We start from the raw sequence: 26,210 nt of genomic DNA on the forward strand, positions 1-26,210 counted from the left end.
GTGTCCTGATGACATGATCCACAGTGCTGCAGGCACTGGCTAGCCCCTGCTGCGGCTTGTCTGGCCGCAAGCCCCAGTGGACCTTTTGCAGGCCTGAAAGATGTCCCTTCGGGTCTCTTTTCCTGTGAGGGTAACTGGGGACTGAAAGCCCAATGTGGATGGAACGACAGTCTGTGGGCACAGAATAAAAGAGAGGGTAGGTAGAGTTACTGAAAATTGGCATTTCTCCTTAATATTTTCCAGTTACAAAGAGCTGAGGCCACTGAAGAAGATCAGAAGGCAAAGCATTCCTGGACGGGGCCACTGGGCTTGATAGAATTCCAGTTCTGAACCAACTCCCCAGTTGCTGGAAGGGAGACCCTTGGCCCTATAGTTAGTATTCTGTCAGAATGAGCAGAACTCCCATCTCCCCATTCTTGCTAGTCCAGAGCAGCAATAAACACATATGGTTTATAACACATGGTCCACAAGAGAGCCCCTCGGTGGGTCACATATTTAGTTCAAAATGCCAAGCCCCGGCTTCAACTGTTATGGGAAAGCCATATGCATTTCCATCAAGGGCCATTTTTACTAACAACCAAGGACTCTGTGAGCTACCACTCATCAGAGAAGTGAGTTATTAAGGATTTCTCAAAGCTGGTTTTGTAAACCAGAATTTTCAAGAACTAGAGCTACCAAGAACCCTAATTCAGAATTCCACTAAGAAGCCTGGCTGCTATGTAAATCCCCCACTAACTCTGTACACAAAGAGGCAGCTAGAATTCCCTCAGACCTCAGAAAGGACGCTCTGCCACCAGTTTCTCATCCGTATTGTCTTGAGTTGGTCAACAATTTTAAAAATAATTAATAGTCTTTTTAGCACAATTTTAGATGTACAGAATAATTGAGCAGATAATACATGAAGTTCCATGTACCCTACCATGTCACCTCAAGTTTCTCCTATTATTTTTTTAACTTGGGTTGTGATTGACATATAATATTGTATTAATTTAAGGTGTACAACATAATGATTTGATATACGTATATCTGCAAAATGATTACCACAATAAGTTCAGTTAACATCCATCACCACACATAGTTACAAATTTTTTTCTTGTGGTGAGAATTTTCAAGATTTAGTCTCTTAGCAACTTTCAAGCATACAATACACTATTGTTAACTACAGTCACCATACAGTACATCACATCCCCATGACTAATTTATCTTATAACTGAAAGTTTGTGCCTTTTGACCACCTTCACCCAATTCCTCACGTCCCACCCCCAGCCTCTGGTAACCACCAACCTATTCCCTGTTTCCATGAGTTTGGATTTTTAGATTCCATGTATAAGTGAGATCATACAGTATTTGTCTCTCTGTCTAAGACACTCAGCATAATGTCTTCAAGGTCCATCCATATTGCAAACGACAAGATTTCTTTCTTTTTTATGGCTGAATAATATTCATATGTATATCACATTTTCTTTAACCATTCAACTGCTGATGGACACTTAGGTTGTTTCCATGTCTTGACTATTATAAATAATGCTGCAATGAACATGAGAGTACAGATATATTTTCAAGATAATGATTTCATTTCTTTTGGGTATATACCCAAAAGTGGAATTGCTGGATCATACAGTAGTTCTGTTACTAATTTCTGAGGAATCTCCATACTGTTTTCCACAGTGTCTGCACCAATTTGCATTCCCACCAACAGTGCACAATGGTTTCCTTTTCTCCACATCCTTGCCAACATTTGTTATCCCTTGTCTTAGATGATAGCCATTCTAACAGTTGTGAGGTGATATCTCATTGTGGTTTTAATTTGAATTTCCCTGATGATTTAATGATGTTGAGCACATATTCAAGTACCTGTTAGCCATTTGTATGTTTTCTTTGGAAAAATTTCTATTCAGTTTCTCTTCCATTTTAAAATTGTATTTCTGTTTTGTTTTGTTTTTCTATTGAATTGTATGAATTCTTTATATATTTTGGGTATTAACCTCTTATCGGATATGTGATTTGCAAATATTTTCTCCCATTCTGTAGGTTACCTGTACATTTTGTTGATAATTTCCTTTGCTGTGCAGAAGCTTTTTAGCTTGATGTAGTTTAACTTTGTTTTTTATTTTGTTGCCTTTGCTTTTTTTTTTTTTTTTTTTTTTTTTTTTTTTTTTATGCGTTACGCGGGCCTCTCACTGCTGTGGCCTCTCCCGTTGCGGAGGACAGGCTCCGGACGCGCAGGCCCAGCGGCCATGGCCCACGGGCCCAGCCGCTCCGCGGCACGCGGGATCCTCCCAGACCGGGGCACGAACCCGCGTCCCCCGCATCGGCAGGCGGACTCCCAACCACCGCGCCACCAGGGAAGCCCTGCCTTTGCTTTTGATGTCAAATTAAAAAAAAATAATTGCCAAGACTGATGTCAAGGAGCTTACCCCTTATGTTTTCTTCTAAGAGTTTCATGGTTTCAGGTCCTAAGTTCAAGTCTTCAATCCATTTTGAGTTGATTTTTCTGTATGGTGTAAGATAGGGGTCCAGTTTCATTCTTTTGCATGTGGCTGTCAAGTTTTCCCAATATCATTTATTGAAGATGCTATCCTTTCCCCATTGTATATTTTGGCTCCTTTGTTATAAATTAATTGACTATATATGTGTGGGTTTATTTCTGGGCTCTCTATTCTGTTCCATTGATCTATATGTCTGTTTTTATGCCAATACCATACTGTTTTGAATACAGTAGTTTGTAATATAGTTTGAAATCAGGAAGTGTGATCTTCAAGCTGTGTTCTTCTTTCTCAAGATTGCTTTGGTTATTCAGGGTTCTTTGTGGCTTCATATGAATTTCTGGATTGTTTTTTATATTTCTGTGAAAAAAAAATCATTGAAATTTTGATTGAGATTCCATTGAGTCTGTAGATTATTTTGGCTAATATGGACATTTTAAGAATATTAATTCTTCCAGTCCATGAACATGGAATATCTTTCCATGCATTTGTGTTGTCTTCAGTGTCTTCCATCAGTGTCTTACAGTTTTCAGTGCACAGCTCTTTTATCTCCTCGGTTAAATTTTTTTCTAGGTATTTTATTCTTTTTGATACAATTGTAAATGGAATTGTTCTCTTAATTTCTCTTTCTGAAAGTTCATTGTTAGTGTATAGAAATGCAACTGATTTTTGTATATTGATGTTGTAACCCGAAATTTTAATTTAAAATAATTTTTTAAATTCTAACAGTTTTTTGGTGGAATTTTTATCATTTTCTATTTATAATATCATGCCATCTGCAAATAGAGACAGTTTTACTTTTCCCTTTCCAATTTAAAAATTTCTTCTTCTTGCCTAATTGCTCTGGCTAGGACTTCCAGTACTATTTTGAATAAAAGTGGCAAGAGTGGGCATCTTTGTTTTGTTACTGATCTTAAAGAAGAGCTTTCAGCTTTTCATCATTGAATATGATGTTAGCTATGGGCTTGTCATATATGGCCTTTATTATATTGAGGAACATTCCCTTTATAGCCAGTTTGTTGAGTGTTTTTTTTTTAAATCATGAATGGATGTTAAATTTTGTCAAATGCTTTTCCTGCATCTATTGAAATGATCATATAATTTTTATTCTTCATTTCATTAATGTGGTGTATCACATTGATTGATTTGTGGTAAAAATTTTCCTGGGCTGGTCAACAGCTATTGATCATTATGACTATTTCTGAAGCCCAAGAATAGCAGCTAAAATTTGAAAGTCTGTGGCAGAGTGGGAAATTGGACTTTGTGTTCTTACATCAAGATCTACACTAACTTTGTGAGGGTTTTTGGGGGGGGGGTTGTTTTGTTTTTGTTTGTTTGTTTTTTTCCCTTGGAGGAGAGGGCTGCCTGTTGGCTCAAACTCCTGAAACTGACATACTAGATGCCTGGGCATCACTGACTGCACATATCACACTGAAACCACATGAAGCTGAACCTTGAAGAAGCATGTCTAGGCCTTTTAGAGACATGTTGCATGCCCACTCTGGTGAGCAGATTCTGTGTTAGTCTACGCTGGCTGGTGCATTACTAGGCACTGGAGAGTAAGGTTACATGGATGTCAGTGTCCAAATCTCTTTAGAACCCCAGCTCACCCCCACCTTATCCTACTGCTTGCTCTTCTGGACCCTCAATCTCTCATGGGTGTAATGAGAAATTTGAGGTAGATACATTTATGAAGTGCAGCCTCACTTCCTAGTGAACCAGTATCAGAATGGCTGGTGCATCTCCTTCACTGAGCCTGAGCAAGCTGTAATCTTAGGTAAGCCATGGTCACCAATATTTAGAGATAAGTAGTTCTACTCTAAAGGTTTAGCATATTTGGTTCTTTCAATGATGAGTTCCTATTCTCCACCCTTGAGGCCAGGAATGGAAATGAAAAGCAGCAGATGTATCAGAAAGGCCTCTACCAAGAGTTAGCTGCCCTGGGTGCTCCCTGGCTTGGTCTTCACCTGCTGTATGGCCATGCACATCTGCCTCTCGGGGACTCAGTGTTCTCACTGATAGTGCAGGAATAAAAATTCTTTCTCTACTGGCTAGGCATTGTTCTTGAGAAGATAGAATGGAATGGTGAATGGGAACATGATTTTGAGAATTGTGAGGGGTTATACAAACAAAGAGCACCCTTTTTTAAAAAAAATCAGGGGATGGTTGTCAGGGAAATATTTTCTTTCTGCCATGGATCTAACTTGTCTCATTTTCTCCACTATAACCATCAGAGTGTGGCTGTTTAGCTGGTAAACTGTAGGGAATCACTAGCCCACCCCCAGCTTGTTTCTTTGCTCTGCAGGACCTCTCTTCTCACTGTGAACATCTTGTAGTTTGGCTCAGGACAGTGCCAGCTCCTCACTGCATTCTTCTTCATCAACAGCCTCAGAGTGGCTCTACACGTTCCTCAGCTCAGGAAGCATCCAGCTGGACAGGAAGATTACTGTATCCCTCCAAAAGGGCTGGGGTAGTGTCTCTTCATAAACTCTGTGGCTGCTTTTCTGTAGAATGTAGGATACTTAGGGTGTCTGAGTGAGCAATTCTGGAGCAACAAAAATATCCCCACTCAATATCCTCTTTCACTGGTTTAACCTGAGCTGCCATTTTTAGAATCTATAAAAAGTTGATATTTGGCATTTAGTATGATTTGTAGAGTTTGTAAAATAAGTGAGTTTAATTTTGTGTTGGAGAAGCTATGCCGTAATCCTAGTACCAGTTACCTGCTTCCAACCTGACCACGTGGTCCCTTTAAGACATGGTTAAGGCTGGTCCCACCTGATCTAGGGGAGACACTGTGGGTGGGTCAGGGAAAGGGACCAACTCTCTAGTTCTCCCAGCTGGAAGGGCTGTTATAAGGATATCCAAGGAATTCCCAGACCCTCCAAGAATTTGCATCAAGTTCTCAAGGTGACCTTACCTTCCTGATCCTGACATCGCCTCCTGTAGTTAGGGGGGTCCAGCTTCCCTACCCCAGCCTTTTCCTCCTCCACCTTCATAACTATAAAGTAAAAGATGAACACAGCCTCAAAATGTAAATGACACAAAAAGGTAAAATTTCAAGGAGAAATGGTCAAATTCATACTCATAGCAGAAGACCTTCGTGCAGATGAAAAAAATTAAGACAAAAGGACATATAAACAAATTGAGGAAGCTCAAATATATATATGTTGGGGAGATATATATATATATATAAGAGAACACGTTTCTTTTTCAAGTACAAGTGGAACATTTACAAAGAGAGCACATATACTAGGTCTCAGGAAAACATTAGTAAATTTTAAAGAATTTGTATCATACTTCTACAGTAAAAAAACTAAAAACAAAAAAACCCAAAACTATACAGATTATCTGTGGGTTCTGCATCCATGAATTCCACTAACCATGAATGAAAAATATTTTTAAAAAATATTCCAGAGGGCTTCCCTGGTGGCGCAGTGGTTGAGAGTCCGCCTGCCGATGCAGGGGACACAGGTTCATGCCCCAGTCCGGGAAGATCCCACATGCCGCGGAGCAGCTGGGCCCGTGAGCCATGGCTGCTGAACTTGTGTGTCCGGAGCCTGTGCTCCGCAATGGGAGAGGCCACAGAAGTGAGAGGCCCGTGTACAGCAGAAAAAAAAAAAAATTCCAGAAAGTTCCAAAAAGAAAAACTTGAATCTGCCACACACCAACAACCATTTACATAACATTACATTGTATTTACAACTTCTTACATTGTATTTACATTGTTAGGTATTATAAGTAATCTAGAGATGATTTAAAGCATACAGGAAGAGGTACCTTCGTTTATACACAAATACTATGCCATTTCATATAAGGGACTTAAGCATCACAGATTTTGGTATGGAGTGGGCAGTCCTGGAACAAATCACCCACAGATACCAAGGAATGACTATATATATAAATAAATATATAAATACATATATATATATATGTGTATAATAAATATATATACATATATTTGGAAACTAAAAATAATTTTTAATGATGGGCTTAACAGGAAATCACAATGGAACTTATTACATATTTAGACTTGAATTACAACTTGAAACTTGTGGGTTACAATATACTTTGAGAAAAAAGGGAGAAAGGAAAGAAAGAGGAAGGGAGAGAGGAAAGTAGAAGGAAAATAAATGTGATAAGCATTTAACTAAAGAACCTAGAAAAGACGAGAGAGAAAAGAAAGTAGAAGGACATAAATATAAAAGATGAAAGCAACAAATAATGAAATAGAAAACAACTGAGCATAGAGATGGTTAATAAATCTAAAGGCAATTATTTGAAAAGATTATTAAAATAGGCAAACCATGCAAGAGTAATCAATAAGAAAAGAGAATATGCATATGTAAACAACATTTGGAATGAAAAAGGGATGTAACTAAAAATATAGTAGAGAATTTTAAAATTATAAGTGAATGCCATGAAAAACTTCACGCCAATACGTTTTAACTTAGATAATAATAACAGCTACTGTTGCAATGTGCCAGGCATTATTTTAAATGCTCTGCTCTGCATGTCTGACTTACTTGAATCTTCACTATAAGTAACATTGTTGTTCCCATTTTACAGATGAGGAAACTGAGGCACAGAAGGCCTAATTGACTGCTCAAAGGGGGGAACAGCAATTCAAACCCAGACTGCCTGTTTCTGGGACTATAGCTCTTAGTCACAAGGCTAATAAACAGATAGTTGATTAGAAAAGTAATAGAAATGATCAAATAACTTAAAAAAATTAGAAACTCCGAATTAACCAATAACTGAAATGGTTACGGGAAAAGCATCACAACCAGTCATATATTGATAATTATTGAAGGAGCTTTGTAGGGACAAAAGAATCATCATATTATTTTTTCTATTTTTATTAAGTTTGAAAATTTTCTGTAATGAAAAGAAAAAGAAACACCAGAAGCATAGAGGGTTATTTTCTAATGTTTTATCTGAACCTTCAAGTATATATAGTCTCTAACTTATACAAAATTGTTCTCAAAAGTAGAGAAAGGGGAGTTGGAGGTAGTCGTTTCACCTGAACACCAGGATAGAGGATGGGGCCGAAAACAGGAGAGTTGGTTGAAAATCTTCATAAGGACTAAGTTAAACCCTCAGATCTCGCTCCTAGGTTCAGTCTCCTAGAATGGCTCCCCTATCCTAGAAGATGGAAAAGTTAACTCAGATGGCCCTTGGATAGTTGAGAGCAAGAAGATGTCATTTCACTGGGGGAAAAAAGGATTTAATTAAAAATAGTGAGCCACTCAGCCCTCTCCTAGAACAGTAATGAAGCTTACACACTCCAGGTAGGAGACTGGAGGACTTAAAGATTCTGAAATTTTGGAGATCTTTAACAAAATGGTTAGGACTCCACCCAATTGCCCACCTTGAGTCTATCATTCAAGAAGTCCAGGCTGTCAAACAGCTGTTTAGCAGCTCCACTCCAAATTATGATGGCCAGCAGAATCACCAGAATGACACAGACCAAAACAAACAGGAAAAGACAAAGTCCAAGAAAACAGGAGCACTGCAAGCAGCCAAAGAACCACTTAAAAACCGTATAATTAACATCTTCAAGTGGACTAGAAAAAAAACATTGTATCCATGACAAAAAGAAAAGCAGAATGCTATAAACCTGGAACTTTTAAAGAATAAGAAAGAACTCTTGGAAACTCAAGAGATGTTAGAAGAAAAATCTCAATACAAGAGTTGGAACACGAAGTTGAAAAAATACATCAGATAATAGAGCACAAACACAAAGAAAAATTTTAGGAAAAAGACAAGGAAATCAGGGGATCAATCCAGGGGTTCCAAAATCAAAGTAGTAGGAGTTTCTGAAAGAGAAATCAGGAAAAATGGTAGAGAGGAAATTATTATTATTATTACTTTTTTTTTTTTTTTTTTTTTGCGGTACACGGGCCTCTCACTGTTGTGGCCTCTCCCATTGCGGAGCACAGGCTCCAGACACGCAGGGTCAGCGGCCATGGCTCATGGGCCCAGCCGCTCTGCGGCATGTGGGATCTTCCCGGACCGGGGCACGAACCCGTGTCCCCTGCATCGGCAGGTGGACTCTCAACCACTGCGCCACCAGGGAAGCCCCATAGAGGAAATTATTAAGAAAATGACGTAAGAACAGTTCCCAGAACTGAAGGATTTGACTCTCCTGATTGAAAGGGGCTGCTGAGAGCTCAGAAAAATACTTTTTTTAAAAAAAAATCCACTCCAGGACTTCCCTGGTGGCTCAGTGGTTAAGAATCCTCCTGCCAATGCAGGAGACACAGGTTGGAGCCCTGGTCGGGGAAGATCCCACATGCCATGGAGCAACTAAGCCCGTGAGCCACAACTACTGAGCCTGTGCTCTAGAGCCCGTGAGACACAACTACTGAAGTCCACGCGCCTAGAATCTGTGCTCTGCAACAAAGAGAAGCCACCACAATAAGCCCATGCACTGCAATAGAGTAGCCCCCGTTCTCCGCAACTAGAGAAAGCCCATGTGCAGCAACAAAGAAGACCCAACACAGCCAAAAATACATACGTACATACATACATACAAAAAAATCCACTCCAACTCACATCACCATGAAGTTTTAGAATATCACATATAAAGAGAAGACCTTAAAAGCTTCCAGAATAAGAATATAATTCACCTACAGAGAATCCACCATGAAAACTGGCATTGATTTCTGAATAGCCACAGTGGAAGCTATAAGACAAGGGATTCATGCCTTCAAAACTGAGGAAAAATTATTTCCAACCTAGAATTTCAGTCCTAACTAAGCTATCAATCAAATGTGAGAGTAGAATAAGGGCATTTTCAGGCATGAAATGTCTCAAAAATTTTCTCAGGAAGTGATTGAAGCAAGATGAAGGAACATCAAAGAAAGGAATATGGCATCTGGGAAATGGGATTCACCACAAAAGATTGGCACAGGTAGGTCCTAGGAGGGGAGCTGTGCAGCAGTCCAGGGAGCAACAGGTGCATCTTAGATCACGCTCTGGACAGGATGTCTCCAAGGAGAACCTAGAACTGATCAATTATCTGGATGAATTTGACTATTTCGAGAGGGTACCGAGATTCTACCAAGAATAAAGAATTGTAGAAAGGAAAAGTAATCATGGTATACTATGCAAGTCAGCTGTGAGCAAAATTTATACAGTCATAATAAATAAAAATAAATGTTAATTTTATCAAAAATTACGATATAAGCAAAGTTGGTTTTCCAATATGTACCAGTATGGCTTCTGTTTGTGGCTGGTATTCATTCTGATTGGTTAGTGTTGGTGCCATATTGGTTGTGAAATATTTTTTTTTTTTTTTTTTTGCGGTACGCGGGCCTCTCAGCGCTGTGGCCTCTCCCGTTACGGAGCACAGGCTCCGGACGCGCAGGTTCAGTGGCCATGGCTCAGCGGCCCAGCCGCTCCGCGGCATATGGGATCCTCCCGGACCGGGGCACGAACCCGGGTCCCCTGCATCGGCAGGCGGACTCTCAACCACTGTGCCACCAGGGAAGCCCGGTTGTGAAATATTTTGAATGTCCCCACTGGATATAACTATTTGGGGATGATGGGGAAACAGGGTGGGGCTGTGTGCATGGAGGCACATGTGGAGGACACTGCTAGCTACCTGCCTGATGTCTGTCCCCTCTTCTGTTCTTATTTTGTTCGTGGCAGCAATGTGGCCAACTGAAAATAATCATTTCCCCCAGATGCCCTTCAGCAATCCCTCTCTAAAGAGATATAGGTGAAAGAACCTGGAGAAAGATTCCCTTCCTGGATAAAGCCTCTCCAAAAGAAACCCCCTTCATTTTTCCTTCTTCTCCCTCCCTCCCTGAATAGGGTTGCTAGATTTAGCAAACAAAAATACAGTTTCTCCAGGTTAAATATGAACTTCACATACAGAATAAATAATTTTTAGTATAAGTATACCCTATGCTCTATGTTTTTATTTATTAATTTATTAATTTATTTATTTTTGGCTGCGTTGGGTCTTTGTTGCTGCATGCAGGCTTTCTCTAGTTGTGGCAGTCGGGGGCTACTCTTCGTTGCAGTGAGTAGGCTTCTCATTGCGGTGGCTTCTCTTGTCATCGAGCACGGGCTCTAGGTGCGCGGGCTTCAGTAGTTGTGGCGCATGGGCTTAGTTGCTCTGTGGCATGTGGGATCTTCCCCGACCAGGGCTCGAACCCGTGTTCCCTGCATTGGCAGGTGGATTCTTAACCACCGCACCACCAGGGAAGTCCCCCCATGCACTATTTGAGACATACTTATACTAAAAAACTATTCACTGTTCATCTGAAATTCAAATTTAACTGGGCAAACTCTATTTTATCTGGTAAACTATATTATATCTGGCAAATTACGTTTCATCCTTATATCTAGAGCCTGGAACATGATGCCTGGAAGTGCAGCAGCCATCTTGTCATCATGGGAGTGAAGGCCATATGCTAACTATGGATACAGGGGACGAAGGAGCCTGTGTCCTTAACATCTTCAGTGAACTACTCTACCAGCACTGGACAGCCCACACTTGGACTTCTTTTTATGGTGAAAAATTAAACCACTAAATTTATAGTTAACTTTTCTGTTACTCAAAACCACACCTGAATTAAAAGACCCTGGGAAAATAAGATTGGGTTCTGCTAGTAAGGAAAACAGGGAGAATGGGCACTGGGTGCTCATCTAGAAGTGCCTGCTACAATTTCCAACATTCGTTCCTTCCTCTCCTTGCCTGTTTATAGAACCCCATTTTGCTCAGATAGAGACACAGGGCCCTTGATTGCCATACATACCTTCCCCAGCCCCAGACATAAATTGTGACCTGTCTAAACCATTCATTGTAATCTTATGGCCCTTGGCCAGTAAATGATCTTAGGAGTAGTCATGTGACCCTACCCTACCGAGCCAATGAGATTTAATGGAAGTCTACTGGGTAGGGTTTCCAGGAAAACTTTTATCTTCCTAATAAAAAGTGACAGACACAGTTAGAATGCATGCTTTGCCCTTTACCTTCCCTTTTATCCTGCACAGACTCTAGGCATGAGACTTCTAGATGAAGCAGTCATCTTGCAACAATGATGTGACAGGTATGAAAACCAAAGCCACAGGCTAAGGACAAAGCAGAAGGCTAGAATAAACTTGGGCTCCTCATAAAATCACTGAGCTCTAGACTGTTTATCTCTGATCTTCCTGTTATGTGAAAGGAAATAATCTACCTAGTATATTTAAACTACTAGCCAAGTTTTATGTTACCTTTAGCTGAAGGTCTTCCTAACTGATACATAATATAAAGCTATAGGGAGTTTAAATGAATGAACTAGATCTCTATGTGTCACCTGTAGAAATCTCAGTGACATAATGAATAAAAAAAGCAAGTTGTAAAAAGATACAAACAAAATTCCATTATTTATATAAAACTTTAAAATGCACAAAACACTGCCAATGTTATTTATTGCTACATTTATAAGTAATAGAAGCATAAAATTATGCAGGGGAATGAGACACACTAACTTCAGGTTACTTCTGGGGACAGGTAAGGTTTAATGGTGATGTTTCAGCTGTATCTTTGATATTTTTGATAGATATAGATATGAAGCAAATATGATAAAATGTTAACATCTGCTAATTCTGGACAATGACATATAAGTATCATTCTACAGGTTTGAAATATTTTTTATTAAAATTTTAATTTTTTAAATAAATAATTCCCCAGCACTATGACATAGTAGTCTCAAATAAAATGGGCCAACTGAGTACTCTACACAAAGAATGATTGGGAAGAAAAATCCTCACACTTTGATATGTCAGTATGAAATTTTAGAATATTAAGTGTGAAGAAAAGAAAAATCCTAAAAACTTTTAAGGAAACAGGAACAGGTCACCTATAAATGAATAAAAATCAGACTATCAGAAGACTGCTCTTTAGGAACTTAGACAAGAGAAGATGCCGGACCAATGCCTTCAAAATTCTGTGGGAGAATAGTTTCCAGCCTAGCATTCTCTATTCAGCCAAACCACCAGTCAAGAGTGAGTGTAGAAGACAGTTTAGGATATGCAAAAAATACTTTCACTTCTCTCTCATATCTTCTTAAGAAGATATGTATGTATAATATATATTACCTCCATTAACAAAGAAGGGGAAGACAATGGGATCCAGGAGAGAGGGGTTGAAACAGAATAATAATGAAGGAAGGTCCCTGGACAACAGCTGTGATATAGCCCTAGAGAGCAGTCAGTCCTCAAAATAGCTAAAAATGAGGTTTCAGAAGGAACCACCAAGGAAAAGATGAAATTCAAGAGACTTAATACACTCCTTGAGTATTTGGAACAACTTAAGGAAGTGACAAAGACAGAAAGTGCAAAGAGGAACTTCCCTGGTGGTGCAGTGGTTAAGAAGCCACCTGCCAATGCAGGGGACACAGGTTTGATCCCTGGTCTGGGAAGATCCCACATGCCACAGAGCAACTAAGCCCGTGTGCCACAACTACTGAGCCTGCACTCTAGAGCCTGCAAGCCACACTACTGAGCCCACATGCCACAACTACTGAAGCCCACATGCCTAGAGCCTGTGCTCCACAACAAGAGAAGCCACCACAATGAGAAGCCCACACACTGCACAAAGAGTAGCCCCCACTCGCCACAACTATAGAAAGCCTGCACACAGCAATGAAGACCCAAAGCAGCCAAAAAATAAATAAGTAAAATTTAAAAATGAAAAAAAAAAAAAGAAAGAAAGTGCAAAGAAAAAGAAAGGCAATTAGAAACACCAGGGAAAATTAAAACTGTAAGAAATAAAATGTGATTATGGTATATACATAATCATAAGAGCATAAACACTGATTTTTAACTAAAAACAGCAATGATATATCTACATTAGAAGTATAAAGAAGAGGAGATGGGTGTTGTGTATGATAGTTAAATAGTCACCTGTAGTTGACTGATATCTAACTTTGATAACTAGCAGGAGATTTATTATCATTATTATTATTATTATTTTAGAGGGGTGTAGGTAACCAACAAAAAAACCTAAAAGAATTCCAAGTGAGAGATCAAGATGGCAGGCAGGAAGACAGTGGGCTCATGTCCTCCCATGAACACATTAAAACTACAACTAAGAAATAGAGACACAGATATAGAGAACAAATGTATGGACACCAAGGGGGGAAAGTGGCAGGGGGTGGTGGTGGTGTGATGAATTAGGAGATTGGGATTTACATATATACACTATTATGTATAAAATGGATAACTAATAAGAACCTGATGTATAAAAAACTACATAAAATAAAATTTTAAAAAAAGAAATATTTACTAACTTTATGAACCAACAAATGAACAAATGAACTGCCTTCAGAATCTTTATTACATTAAAATTTTTCCTCAGTGGGGGGGAAAAAAAACTACAACTGTATAGGGACTTCCTGATGGTCCAGTGGTTAGACTCCATGCTTCCACTGCAGGAAGCACAGGTTCAATCCCTTGTCGGGGAACTAAGATCCTGCATGCTGCACAGTGCAGCCAAAAACAAAAAAAAAAAAAACCTGCAACTATATATAGAGTGAATCTCACTGAACTTGATCTGCGGACTAGCAAAACAGCTCTTCTACAACCAAGTTGTAAAGAAAGATCCACATGGAATCTGGTAGGAAGGGAGGAGAAGCAATCTGCTCAGGATCTGCACACCTGGAAGGGGTGAAGCTAGCTCCAGGGCAGAGACCACCATTGCTGAGGCACACATCTCTGTGCACACTTGAGAGGGTGCAGGGCCATACCAGTGGTGTGGCACCAAACCCACCAACCCCAACCCAGCCTATAACCAAGGTGTGCACACTGGGGAAAGAATGAAACCAGCACAGAAGTGCAGCCCCAAGCCCTCAGATCCCAGGCATGCCTTCAGTGAAGGCCACCACACATGGGATAAACAACTCCCTCAGGGTTCCTGCTTGAGCATAGGATAAGCCATGGCTTCAACCAGACTCTGGCTCTAGCCCCTCCAACTCCATCCCTACCTCCCACCAAGGCTGTGGTTGCCAGCACACCCTGGGAAGATACTGCCCATGCTTACTTCAGATCCAGCTCTCCCACCAACACCACTGGGCACACACAGGCTGCACAGGGAGCTCCTACACAAGGACATGCCTTCAAGGCCAGGATAAGTAACTGTTCACTTGATTTCATAAAGACAGAGAAAGATAAACAATATGAGAAGACAGGAGATTATGTTTCAAATGAAAGAATAAGAGAAAAAAACAGGAAAAAACCCTAATGAAATAGAGCTAAATAATTTACTGATAAAGAGTTCAAAACAATAAGAATAAAAATGCTAAATGAACTGGGGATAAAAATAGATGAACACGGTGAGTAATTTAACAAAGAACTAGAAAATATAAAAAAGAACCAGGGAGAGCTGAAGAATGCAATAACTGAAATTAAAAGCTGCTAAAGGGAATTAATAGCAGATTAGGTGATACAGTAAAACACATAAAAGTGATCTGGAAGATAAAATAATGGAAATCACCCAATCAGAGGAGTAAAAAGGAAAACAAATTTTTTAAAATGAGAATAGTTTAAAGGACCTCTGGAACAGCATCAAGCATACTAATATTCACATTATAGGGGTCCCAGAAGAAGAGAAAGAGAAAAAGGTAGAACATGTGTTTCATTAAATTATGACTGAAAATTTCCTGAACCTGAGGAAGGAAACAGATATCCAGGTACAGAAATCACAGACAGTCCCAAAGAAGATAAACCCAAAGAGACCCACACCAAGACATATTATAATTAAAATGGCAAAAATTTAAAGAGAGACTTCTAAAGGCCACAAGAAAAAAAGGAGTCACATACAAGAGAAACCTCAGAAAGCTATCAGCTGATTTTCAGCAGAAACTTTGCAGGCCAGAAGGGAGTGGCATGATATAGTTTAGGTTCTGAAAGGAAAAAAACCCTACAACCTAGGACACTCTACCCAGCAAGGTTATCATTCAGAATTGAAGGAAAAATAAACAGCTTCTCAGACAAGCAAAAACTAAGAGTTCATCAGTACTAAACTGACCTTAAAAGAAATGTTAAAGGGTCTTTTCTAAGTAGAAAAGAAAAGGCTACAACAAGAAATAAATTACAGAAAGGGGAAAATCCCACTGGTAAAGGCAACTATACAGTAAATGCTGAGGCAGCTATACAGTAAAGGCTGAGGATCAATCATTTAAATAACCTACCATGAAGGTTAAAAGACAAAAATTGTAAAACTCAACTATAACCATAATAAACAGTTAAGGCATAGACATGAAGATGTAAAATATGACACCCAAAACACAAAACATGGTGGGGGAGTAGAAAAATGTAGATCTTTTAGAGTGTGTTTAAAGTGAAATGATTACCAGTTTAAAACAAGAAGATATAGTTATAGGTCAACATATATGAACCCTATGGTAACCACAAATCAAAAACCTATAATAGGGCTTCCCTGGTGGTGCAGTGGTTGAGAGTCCACCTGCCGATGCAGGGGACAGGGGTTTGTGCCCCCGGTCCGGGAAGATCCCACATGCCGCAGAGCGGCTGGTCCCATGAGCCATGGCCACTGAGCCTGTGTGTCCAGAGCCTGTGCTCCACAACAGGAGAGGACACAACAGTGAGAGGCCTGCGTACCGCAAAAAAAAAAAAAAAAAAACCTATAATAGAAAAAAACATATAATAGATAAAAACTAGAGAGAAAGAAACACAAACATAACACTAAAGAAAATCGTTAAACCACAAGGGATAAGACTAAAAGAAGAAGAAAAGAATGGAGAAGAACTACAAAAACAACCAGAAAACAAGTAACAAAATGGCAATAAATACACACCTATTAATAATTACTTTAAATGTCAATGGACTAAAAGCTTCAATCAAAAGACGTAGGGTAGGGCTTCCCTGGTGGTGCAGTGGTTGAGAGTCTGCCTGTTGATGCAGGGGACATGGGTTCATGCACCGGTCCGGGAAGATCCCACATGCTGCAGAGCAGCTGGGCCCCTGAGCCATGGCCGCTAAGCCTGCGTGTCTGGAGCCTGTGCTCCACAATGGGAGAGGCCACAACAGTGAGAGGCCCACGTACCAAAAAAAAAAAAAAAGACGTAGGGTAGTTGATTGGATTTAAAAAGAAAGACCCATCTATATGCTGCCTACAAGAGACTCACCTCAAAGCTAAAGACACACACAGACTGAAAGTGAGAGGATGGAAAAAGATATTCCATGCAAACGGTAATGAAAAGAGAGCTGGGGTAGGAATACTTATGTCAGACAAAGTAGACCCTAAAAAAGTCTATGATAAAAGACAAAGAATAGCATAATATAATGATAAAGGGGTCCATACAAGAAGAGGATATAACATTTGTAAATATATGCACCTAATATAGGAGCACTAAATATATAAAGTAAATATGAACAGACATAAAGGGAGAAATTGACAGTGATACAATAATAGTAGGGACTTTAACACACATTACATCAATGAACAGATCATCCAGACAGAAAATCAATAAGGAAACAGTGGCCTTAAATGACACATTAGACCAGTTGGACTTAATAGATATCTACAGGACATTCCATCCCAAAAGAGCAGAATACACATTCTTTTCAAGTGCACATGAAATGTTCTCCTGGATGATTCACATACTAGATCACAAAACAAGTCTCAACAAATTTAAAAGGATAGATTAAAGCACAGAAATCTCTTGCATTCCTATACACTAAAAACAAAAGATCAGAAAGAGAAACTAAGGAAACAATCCCATTTACCACTGCAGCAAAAAGAATAAAATACCTAGGAATAAACCTGCCTAAGAAGGCAAAAACCTGTACTCAGAAAACTAAAACACTGATGAAAGAAATCAAAGATGACATAAACAGATGACGAGATATACCATGTCCTTGGACTGGAAGATTCAATATTGTGAAAATGACTATTCTACCCAAAGCAATCTACAGATTCAGTACAATCCCTATCAAATTACCAATGGCATTTTTCACAGAATTAGAACAAAAAATTTTACAGTTTGTATGGAAACACAGAAGACCCTGAATAGTCAAAGCAATCTTGAGAAAGAAAAACGGAGCTGGAGGAATCAGGCTCCCTGACTTCAGACTATATTACAAAGCTACAATCATCAAGACAGTATGGTACTGGCACAAAAACAGAAATATAGATCAATGGTTTAGGTTAGAAAGCCCAGAGATAAACCCACACACCTATGGTCACCTAATCTATGACAAAGAAGGCAATAATATACAATGCAGAAAAGACAGTATCTTCATTAAGTGGTGCTGGGAAAACTAGACAGCTACACATAAAAGAATGAAATTAAAACACTCCTTAACACCATACACAAAAATAAACTCAAAATGGATTAAAGACCTAAATGTAAGACCAGAAGCTATAAAATTCTTAGAGGAAAACATAGGAGAAACACTCTGATATAAATTACAGCAAGATCTTTCTTTTTTTTTCAGCAAGATCTTTTTTGAACCACCTCCTAGAGTAATGACAATAAAAACAAAAATAAATGAATGGGACCTAATTAAACTTAAAAGCTTTTGAGCAGCAAAGGAAACCATAAGCAAGATGAAAAGACAACACTCAGAATGGGAGAAAATATTTTCAAGTGAAGCAAATGACAAAGGATTAATCTCCAAAATATACAAACATCTCATGCAGCTCAACATCAGAAAAACAAACAGTCCAATCAAAAAATGGGTGGAAAGGGCTTCCCTGGTGGCACAGTGGTTGAGAGTCCACCTGCCGATGCGGGGGACACGGGTTCGTGCCCTGGTCCGGGAGGATCCCACATGCCGCAGAGTGGCTGGGCCTGTGAGCCATGGCTGCTGAGCCTGCGTGTCCAGAGCCTGTGCTCCACAACAGGAGAGGCCACGACAGTGAGAGGCCCATGTACCACACACACACAAAACAAACAAACAAACAAACAAACAAAAAAATGGGTGGAAGACCTAAACAGACATTTCTCCAAAGAAGACATACAGACGGCAAACAAACACATGAAAAGATGTTCAGTATCACTAATTATTAGAGAAATGCAAATCAAAACTACAATGAGGTATCACCTCACATCTGTCAGAATGGCCATCATCAAAAAATCTGCAAACAATAAATTCTGGAGAGGATGCGAAGAAAAGGGAACCCTCCTACACTGTTGGTGAGAGTGTAAATTGATACAGCCACTATGGAGAACAGTATGGAGGTTCCTTAAAAAACTAAAAATAGAATTACCATATGACCCAGCAATCCCATTACTGGACATATACCCTGAGAAAGCCATAATTCAAAAAGACACATATACCCCAATGTTCATTGCAGCACTATTTACATTAGCCAGGTCATGGAAGCAACCTAAATGTCCATCAACAGATGAATGGATAAAGAAGATGTGATACATATATACCATGGAATATTACTCATCCATAAAAAGGAATGAAATTGGGTCATTTGTAGAGATGTGGATGGGTCTAGAGTCTGTCATACAGAGTGAAGTAAGTCAGAAAGAGAAAAACAAATATCGTATATTAACACATATATGTGGAATCTAGAAAAATGGTACAGATGAACCTACTTGCAGGGCAGGAATAGAGATGCAGACCTAGAGAATGGACGTGTGGACACAGTGGGGAAGGGGGAGTGGGATGAATTGGGAGATTTAAATTGACAGATATACACTACCATGTGTAAAATAGATAGCTAGTAAGAACCTGCTGTATAGCACAGGGGGCTCAGCTTGGTGCCCTGTGATAACCTAGATGGGTGGGATGAGGGTGGGTGGGAGGGAGGTCCAATATGGAGGGAATATATGTACACATATAGCTGATTCATTTCATTGTACAGCAGAAACTAACACAACATTGTAAAGCAATTATATTCCAATTTAAAATAATAAAAGGATAGAAATTATATGAAGAATCTTTTCTGACCACAACAGTACGAAACTAGAAATCAATTACAGGAAGAAAAATGAGAAAAACACAAACACGTGGAGACTAAACAGCATGCTATTAAAAACCCAATGGATCAACAGAGAAATCAAAGAGGAAATCAGAAAATACCTTGTAATAAATGAAAATAAAAACACAACTTTCTGAAATCTATGGGATGCAGCAAAAGCAGTTCTAAGAGGGAAGCTTATAGTGATACAGGCATACCTCAAGAAACAAGAAAGATCTCAAACAACCTAACCTACCATCAAAAGAGATTAGAAAAAGAAGAACAATCAAAGCCCCAAGTCAGAAGAAGGAAGAAAAAAATAAAGATCAGAAAGAAAATAAATAAGAGACCCCGGGCTTCCCTGGTGGCGCAGTGTTTGAGAGTCCACCTGCTGATGCAGGGGACATGGGTTCATGCCCCGGTCCGGGAAGATCCCACATGCTGCGGAGTGGCTGGGCCCGTGAGCCATGGCCGCTGAGCCTGCGCTTCTGGTGCCTGTGCTCCGCAACGGGAGAGGCCACAACAGTGAGAGGCCCGCATACCACAAAAAATAAAAATAAAAAAAAATAAGAGGGGCTTCCCTGGTGGCGCAGTGGTTGAGAGTCCGCCTGCCGATGCAGGGGACACGGGTTCGTGCCCCGGTCTGGGAAGATCCCACGTGCCGCGGAGTGGCTGGGCCCGTGAGCCATGGCCGCCGAGCCTGTAAGTCCGGAGCCTGTGCTCCGCAACGGGAGAGGCCACAACAGTGAGAGGCCCACGTATCGCAAACAAAAAACAAAAAACAAAAAACAAAAAACAAAAAAAAAAAAAAAAAAAAAAATAAGAGACCCACCCCAAAAGAAGAAAGAAACAAAGAAAGAAAGAATCAATGAAACCAAGAGCTGGTTTTGTGAAAAGATAAACAAAACTGATGAGCCTTTTAGCCAGCCTCATTAAGAGAAAAGAGAGAGAGAAACCAAATAAGAAACGAAAGACAGGAAATTACAACCAATATCACAGAAATACAATCATAAGAGAATACTAGGAACAGTTAAATGCCAACAAACTGGACAACCTAGAAGAAATGAATAAAATACTAGAAACATATAATCTTCCAAGACTAAATCAGGAAGAAATAGATAATCTGAATAGACTGGTTACTAGTATTGAAATGGACTCAGTGGGTATTCCCTGGCAGTCCAGTGGTTAGGGCTCTGTGCTTATGTTACAGGGGACATGGATTCGATCCCTGGTCAGGGAACTAAAATCACACATGCTGCGTGGCATGGCCAAAGAAAAGAAGTGGAATCAGTAATGAAAAACTCCCAAGAGGGCTTCCCTGGTGGCGCAGTGGTTGAGAGTCTGCCTGCCGATGCAGGGGACACAGGTTCGTGCCCCAGTCTGGGAAGATCCCACATGCTGCGGAGCAGCTGGGCCCATGAGCCATGGCCACTGAGCCTGCATGTCTGGAGCCTGTGCTCCGCAACGGGAGAGGCCACAACAGTGAGAGGCCCGCGTACTGCAAAAAAAAACCTCCCAAGAAACAAAAGTCCAGGACTGGATGGCTTCACAGGGGAATTCTACCAAACATATAAAGAAGAGTTAATATGTGTCCTTCTCAAACTATTACAAAAAATTGAAGAGGAAGGAACACTCCTAAATTCATTCTGAGGCCAAAATTACCCTGATACCAAAATCAGACAAAAATACTACAAAAAAGCCAATATTCCTAATGAATATAGATTCAAAAATCCTCAACATAATATTAGCAAATTGAATTCAACAATATATAAAAATGATAGTGCACCATGATCAAGTGGGATTAATTGCATGGATATAAGAATGGCTCAACATCCACAAATCAATCAATGTGATACACCACATTAACAAAAGGAATGATAAAAATCGCATGATCATCTCCATAGATGCAGAAAAAGCATTTGATAAAATTCAACACCCATTCGTGACAAAACTCTCAACAAAGGGAATAGATCACAATATAATAAAAACCATTTACGACAAACCCACAGCTAATATCATACTCAATGATGAAAAATCAAAAGCTTTTCCTCTAAAATGAGGAACAAGGCAAGGATGCCCACTTTCACTATCGTTATTTAACATAGTATTAGAAATCCTCGCCACAGCAATCAGGCAAGAAAAAGAAATAAAAGACATCCAAATTGGAAGGGAAGAAGTAAAACTGTCACTATTTGCAGATGACATGATACTATGTACAGAAAAACCTAAAGTCTCCACCAAAAAAACTATTAGAACTAATAAATAAATTCAGTAAAGTTGAAGGATACAAGATTAGTATACAGATCTGTTGTTTTTCGATACACTAATAATATCAGAAAGAGAAAGAAAGAAAATTCCATTTACAATTGCATCAAAAAGAATAAAATACCTAGGAATAAACTTAACCAAGGAGGTGAAAGACCTGTACTCTGAAAACTATAAGACATTGATGAAGGAAATTGAATATGATACAAATAAATGGAAAGATATCCCTGTTCATGGATTGGAAAAATTAATATTGTTAAAATGTCCATACTACCCAAAGCAACCTACAGATTTACTGCAATTCCTATCATAATACTCATGACATTTTTCACAGAACTATAACAACTAATCCTAAAACTTGTATGGAACCACAAAGGACCCCTACTGAATAGGAGAAAATATTTGCAAGTGATATGTCTGATAAGGAGTTAATATCCAAAATATATAAGAGCTCATACAAGTCAATATCAAAAACACAAACCACCCAATTACAGAATGAGCAGAGGATCTGAGTAGATATTTTTCCAAAGAAAATATACAGATGGCTAATAAGTATGTGAAGATGTGCTTAATACCACTAAGCATCAGGAAAATGCAAATCAAAACCAAATGCAAACCTAAATAAATAAATCTATTTTAAAAATTTAAATGGAGTATAATCTTTAGAACTATTGAATCACTATGTGGTACACCTGAAATTAATATAACATTATAAATCAACTCTACCTCAATTTTTAAATTTTTATTTATTTTATTTATCTTTGGCTGCATTGGGTCTTTGTTGCTACACACCAGCTTTCTCTAGTTGCGGTGAGCAGGGGATACTCTTCATTGTGGTGCTCGGGCTTCTCATTGAGGTGGCTTCTCTTGTTGTGGAGCATGGGCTCTAGGCACGCAGGCTTTAGAAATTGTGACACGCGGGCTCAGTAGTTGTGGCTCGCCGGCTCTAGAGCACAGGCTCAGTAATTGTGCCGCACAGGCTTAGCTGTTCCGCAGCATGTGGGATCTTCCCAAACCAGAACTCGAACCCCTGTCTCCTGCATTGGCAGGCAGATTCTTAACCACTGCGCCACCAAGGAAGTCCTCTACCTCAATTTTAAAAAATAATTCCAGATGCTGGTGGCAGCAGCGCAGAGTGCCAGGCTCTTTTGTTTGGCTGAGGGAAGGGCGGCTGGCCGGCGCCTGCAGAACGCCGCTTCAGTGAGGGGCTTGACCGCGGTCAACCGGATTGTTGCTTTTCTGGTCCCCACTCGTCTGGCCGGCCGGACAAGACGCACAAGTAGCGCGGCACTGATTCCTCTCGGGTTCACGGGCACTGCTCTGAGCAGCGTCACCCTTTATACCAGAAAGCTGGCGGGCACCATGGGGAAAAGACAAAACAAGAAGAAAGTGGAGGAGGTGCTAGAAGAAGAGGAAGAAGAAGATGTGGCGGAAAAAGTTCTCCACCGTCGAGTGGTAAAGGGCAAAGTGGAGTACCCCCTAAAGTGGAAGGGGTTCTCAGATGAGGACAACACATGGGAGCCAGAAGAAAACCTGGATTGCCCCGACCTCATTGCGGAGTTCCTGCAGTCACAGAAAACAGCACATGAGACAGATAAATCAGAGGGAGGCAAGCGCAAAGCTGATTTTGATTCAGAAGATAAGGGGGAGGAGAGCAAACCAAGAAGAAGAAAGAAGAGTCAGAAAAGCCACAAGGCTTTGCTCGGGGTTTGGAACCCGAGTGGATTATTGGAGCTACAGACTCCAGTGGAGAACTCATGTTCCTGATGAAGTGGGAAAACTCTGATGAGGCTGACCTGGTTCCTGCCAAGGAAGCCAATGTCAACATGCCCACAGGTTGTCATATCCTTTTATGAGGAAAGGCTGACGTGGCATTCCTACCCCTCGGAGGATGATGACAAAAAAGATGACAAGAATTAACTCTCCTGAGTACCAGCCGCTGTCACATCTGACTGTGGGTTTCAAGTGGGGAAAGAAAGAGTTCTACTTGTCTTGACACCATAGAGGTGGCTTGAGAAGATGTCCTTTGAAGAGCCAGTATAGTTTCCATGCCCTACAGCAGCCCAAGTGCTTTAAAGCCATTCCATGCTGTATAGTTTGCACACCCATTCCAGTGGAGGGGAAGGAGGGTCAGTGTTTCAAGGCAACCCACTCTGAACTTTGCTGAGAAAAGCAAAGGGCTTTCTATGAAGGACAAAACTTGTAGAATGGGATGTGGGAGAGAAAAAGATACTATAGATCTTCAAAGATCTATAGATCTATAGATCTCCACAACCCACAGCCTTCTTCCCAATAGTGTTAACTCTGCATTTTTACAGCGTAGCATGTATGTAGTTTTTGGCTATTACTGGTGTATTATTTGGGGTGGGAAGGATGGGGTAGGAAAGAAGGGAGATGAGTTAGGATCATTTTTGTTAAAATTTGGGGCCTGATGGGGGAAGTGGTGAAACAAAGGAAAGAACAACTAATGATGATTTGGTTCTGTGTCCAGAATATTTCATCCTTTCAAAAAATGTCATTGGCATCCTAAATGAGGACTGTGAGAGACTGTTTAAAAGCTGTGAATGCCTGAAACTTAGAAGCCAAGGTGTTCCCTGCCTGAGCTTAATGCTGTTCCCAACAAAGGACTAAGCCAGTTAAGAAGTTACCAAAGCTGTCGTCTGTGGGATGGAAACTGGTTGAGGAGGAAAAGTCTTATTGGAGTGTATACGCAGGCAGGTCATTGTGTCTTAGAGGTGATAATTTTTGAAACTGACAAGAAGACCCTTTCTTTTCCAATTATGAAGTTATAAATGTCAGCTTCTCCACCCAAGCCACTGGCTGAAGTATTTGGGGAAGGGCAGAGGGTGGTATAGGAGGTGGGAGAGTAGGGAAAGGCAAGGGCTGGTACTCTTAGGGTGGAAAACTCTTGGAGCCTCTGTTTTTTGAACTTTGAAACCATTGGTGGCAGGGTTCAGTCACTGACAGCACAAGTTCACTGAATCACTTCAAGAGCTGAATAATTTCAGAAGCCCTGGTCTCAGGAGAAGATTAAATTTTCATACTGGGGCAGTGGCTCACTTTAAAACTAAACAAGTTTTTTTAATCCTAAGAATTAACTAAAACCCAAAACTCTGTCTTGAATCATGAGATCCATCAGTTCTAACATCATCTAGACCTGCATCTAGAACTCCATTGTAAAACATTTTTAGGCATGTGTTAGGTTTCTGTGAAAATTTTGTTTAAATGTTAAGCTTCATACCAACACTGTAAGTTTTTGTCTTAATAAAACTATAGATTTATAATCAAAAAAAAATTCCAAGTGACTGTCTTTGGGAATTAGAACTGTGCAGAAAGCTGAGATGGAGTCCTGTTGCTTTTTATTATAAGCTCTTACATGTGTTACTTGATTTTTAAATTATGATTATATATTATTTTTACTTTAAACATTTTAAAACAAAGAATTTAATATGTGCCCTCACTTTATGTGATAGTTGTATTCCCTGAAAATCCATGGTTAAATCTGTTTGTTCAAACTGAATCAAGATATTCGGGAGACCTACAAAAAAAAGAAACTTTAAGACGGTGGTTCTCAAACTTAAGTGGGCATCAGTCATCTGTGGGGCTGCTTAAAACCTGGATTGCTCAGCCCTATCCCAGTGTTTCTAAGTCAGCAGATCCGGGGTGGAGCCTGAGAATCTGCATTTCCAGCAAGCTTTCAGTTGATGCTGCTGCTGATGATCCAGGGACCACACTTTGAGAACCATGATTTTAAGGAAATAGCTCCTAATTTATATTTTCTATTAAATTGAATCACCATACATGGAGTTTGCTTCACATGAGGTTTACATACATAACAATATCACATCTTTTCATTCAAACTGGGCATTGTGAACTGGTAAGCTTAGTGAGAACACACTGCTAGCTCCAATAGGTTGGTGATTTTTTGAAAATCACCTCCTCAGGCATAGCATGAGGAGTAAAGAGAAGCTGAGTAACAAATCCTCTTGCTCACAAAGACCACCTCCAACCACAAAAGGAAAAGGCCATGTGACCTAGGCTGGCCAATAAAACACTCCCTAGTCCCCAGTCAGAGATTGATTCAGAGATGACCCCATGGCCAAAGCTGGACCAATCAGAATTCTTCCCAGGACATTTCCACTTGAACCATGCAAAAACACTGCCTTGTTCTGGCTCTTGCTCTGGTTCTGGCATTGTGAAACTTATAAGCTTGGGGGGCTACTATCTCGCCTGCCCTGTGGAAGGATGCATCCAAAGAAAGTAGAGAAACAGTTCTGATAGCACTGTAACTCCCTGAGTCAGTTAATTCTGACTGGCCTTCTCAGTTGTATTGAGCTGATAAATTCACTTTACTTTTTCCTCACGTTTGAGTTGGGTTTCTGACACTTGGAGTCAATGGTTCCTGAATAACGCAAATGAAGTAAGAGTTTTCCAACATGTTTTAAAAATGTGTTTTTTCATATTTGAAGTTCTATGGATTTTTCAGATTGGGAACCAAGCAAAAATGAATACAAAATGAC

The 26,210-nt window shown here is 40.0% G+C and overlaps 1 protein-coding gene and 1 pseudogene across 1 annotated transcript in view; one reads left to right on the forward strand and one right to left on the reverse strand.

The window, feature by feature from the left end:
• The window catches only part of SLC4A5 (solute carrier family 4 member 5), a 122,973-nt gene that overhangs the window by 87,630 nt on the left and 9,133 nt on the right, over window positions 1-26,210 (reverse strand). Inside the window, exons 2-3 of the mRNA XM_032652627.1 lie at window positions 5,407-5,487; window positions 1-171 (exon numbers count right to left, since the gene is read on the reverse strand). Of these exons, the coding sequence (XP_032508518.1) occupies window positions 1-171; window positions 5,407-5,485 (250 nt within the window). The 5' untranslated portion in view covers window positions 5,486-5,487. The remainder of the gene's footprint in view (window positions 172-5,406; window positions 5,488-26,210) is intronic.
• LOC116764228 lies at window positions 23,053-23,610 on the forward strand (annotated as a pseudogene).

This window comes from Phocoena sinus, chromosome 13, assembly GCF_008692025.1.
Source record: "Phocoena sinus isolate mPhoSin1 chromosome 13, mPhoSin1.pri, whole genome shotgun sequence".
NCBI lineage: Eukaryota > Metazoa > Chordata > Mammalia > Artiodactyla > Phocoenidae > Phocoena > Phocoena sinus.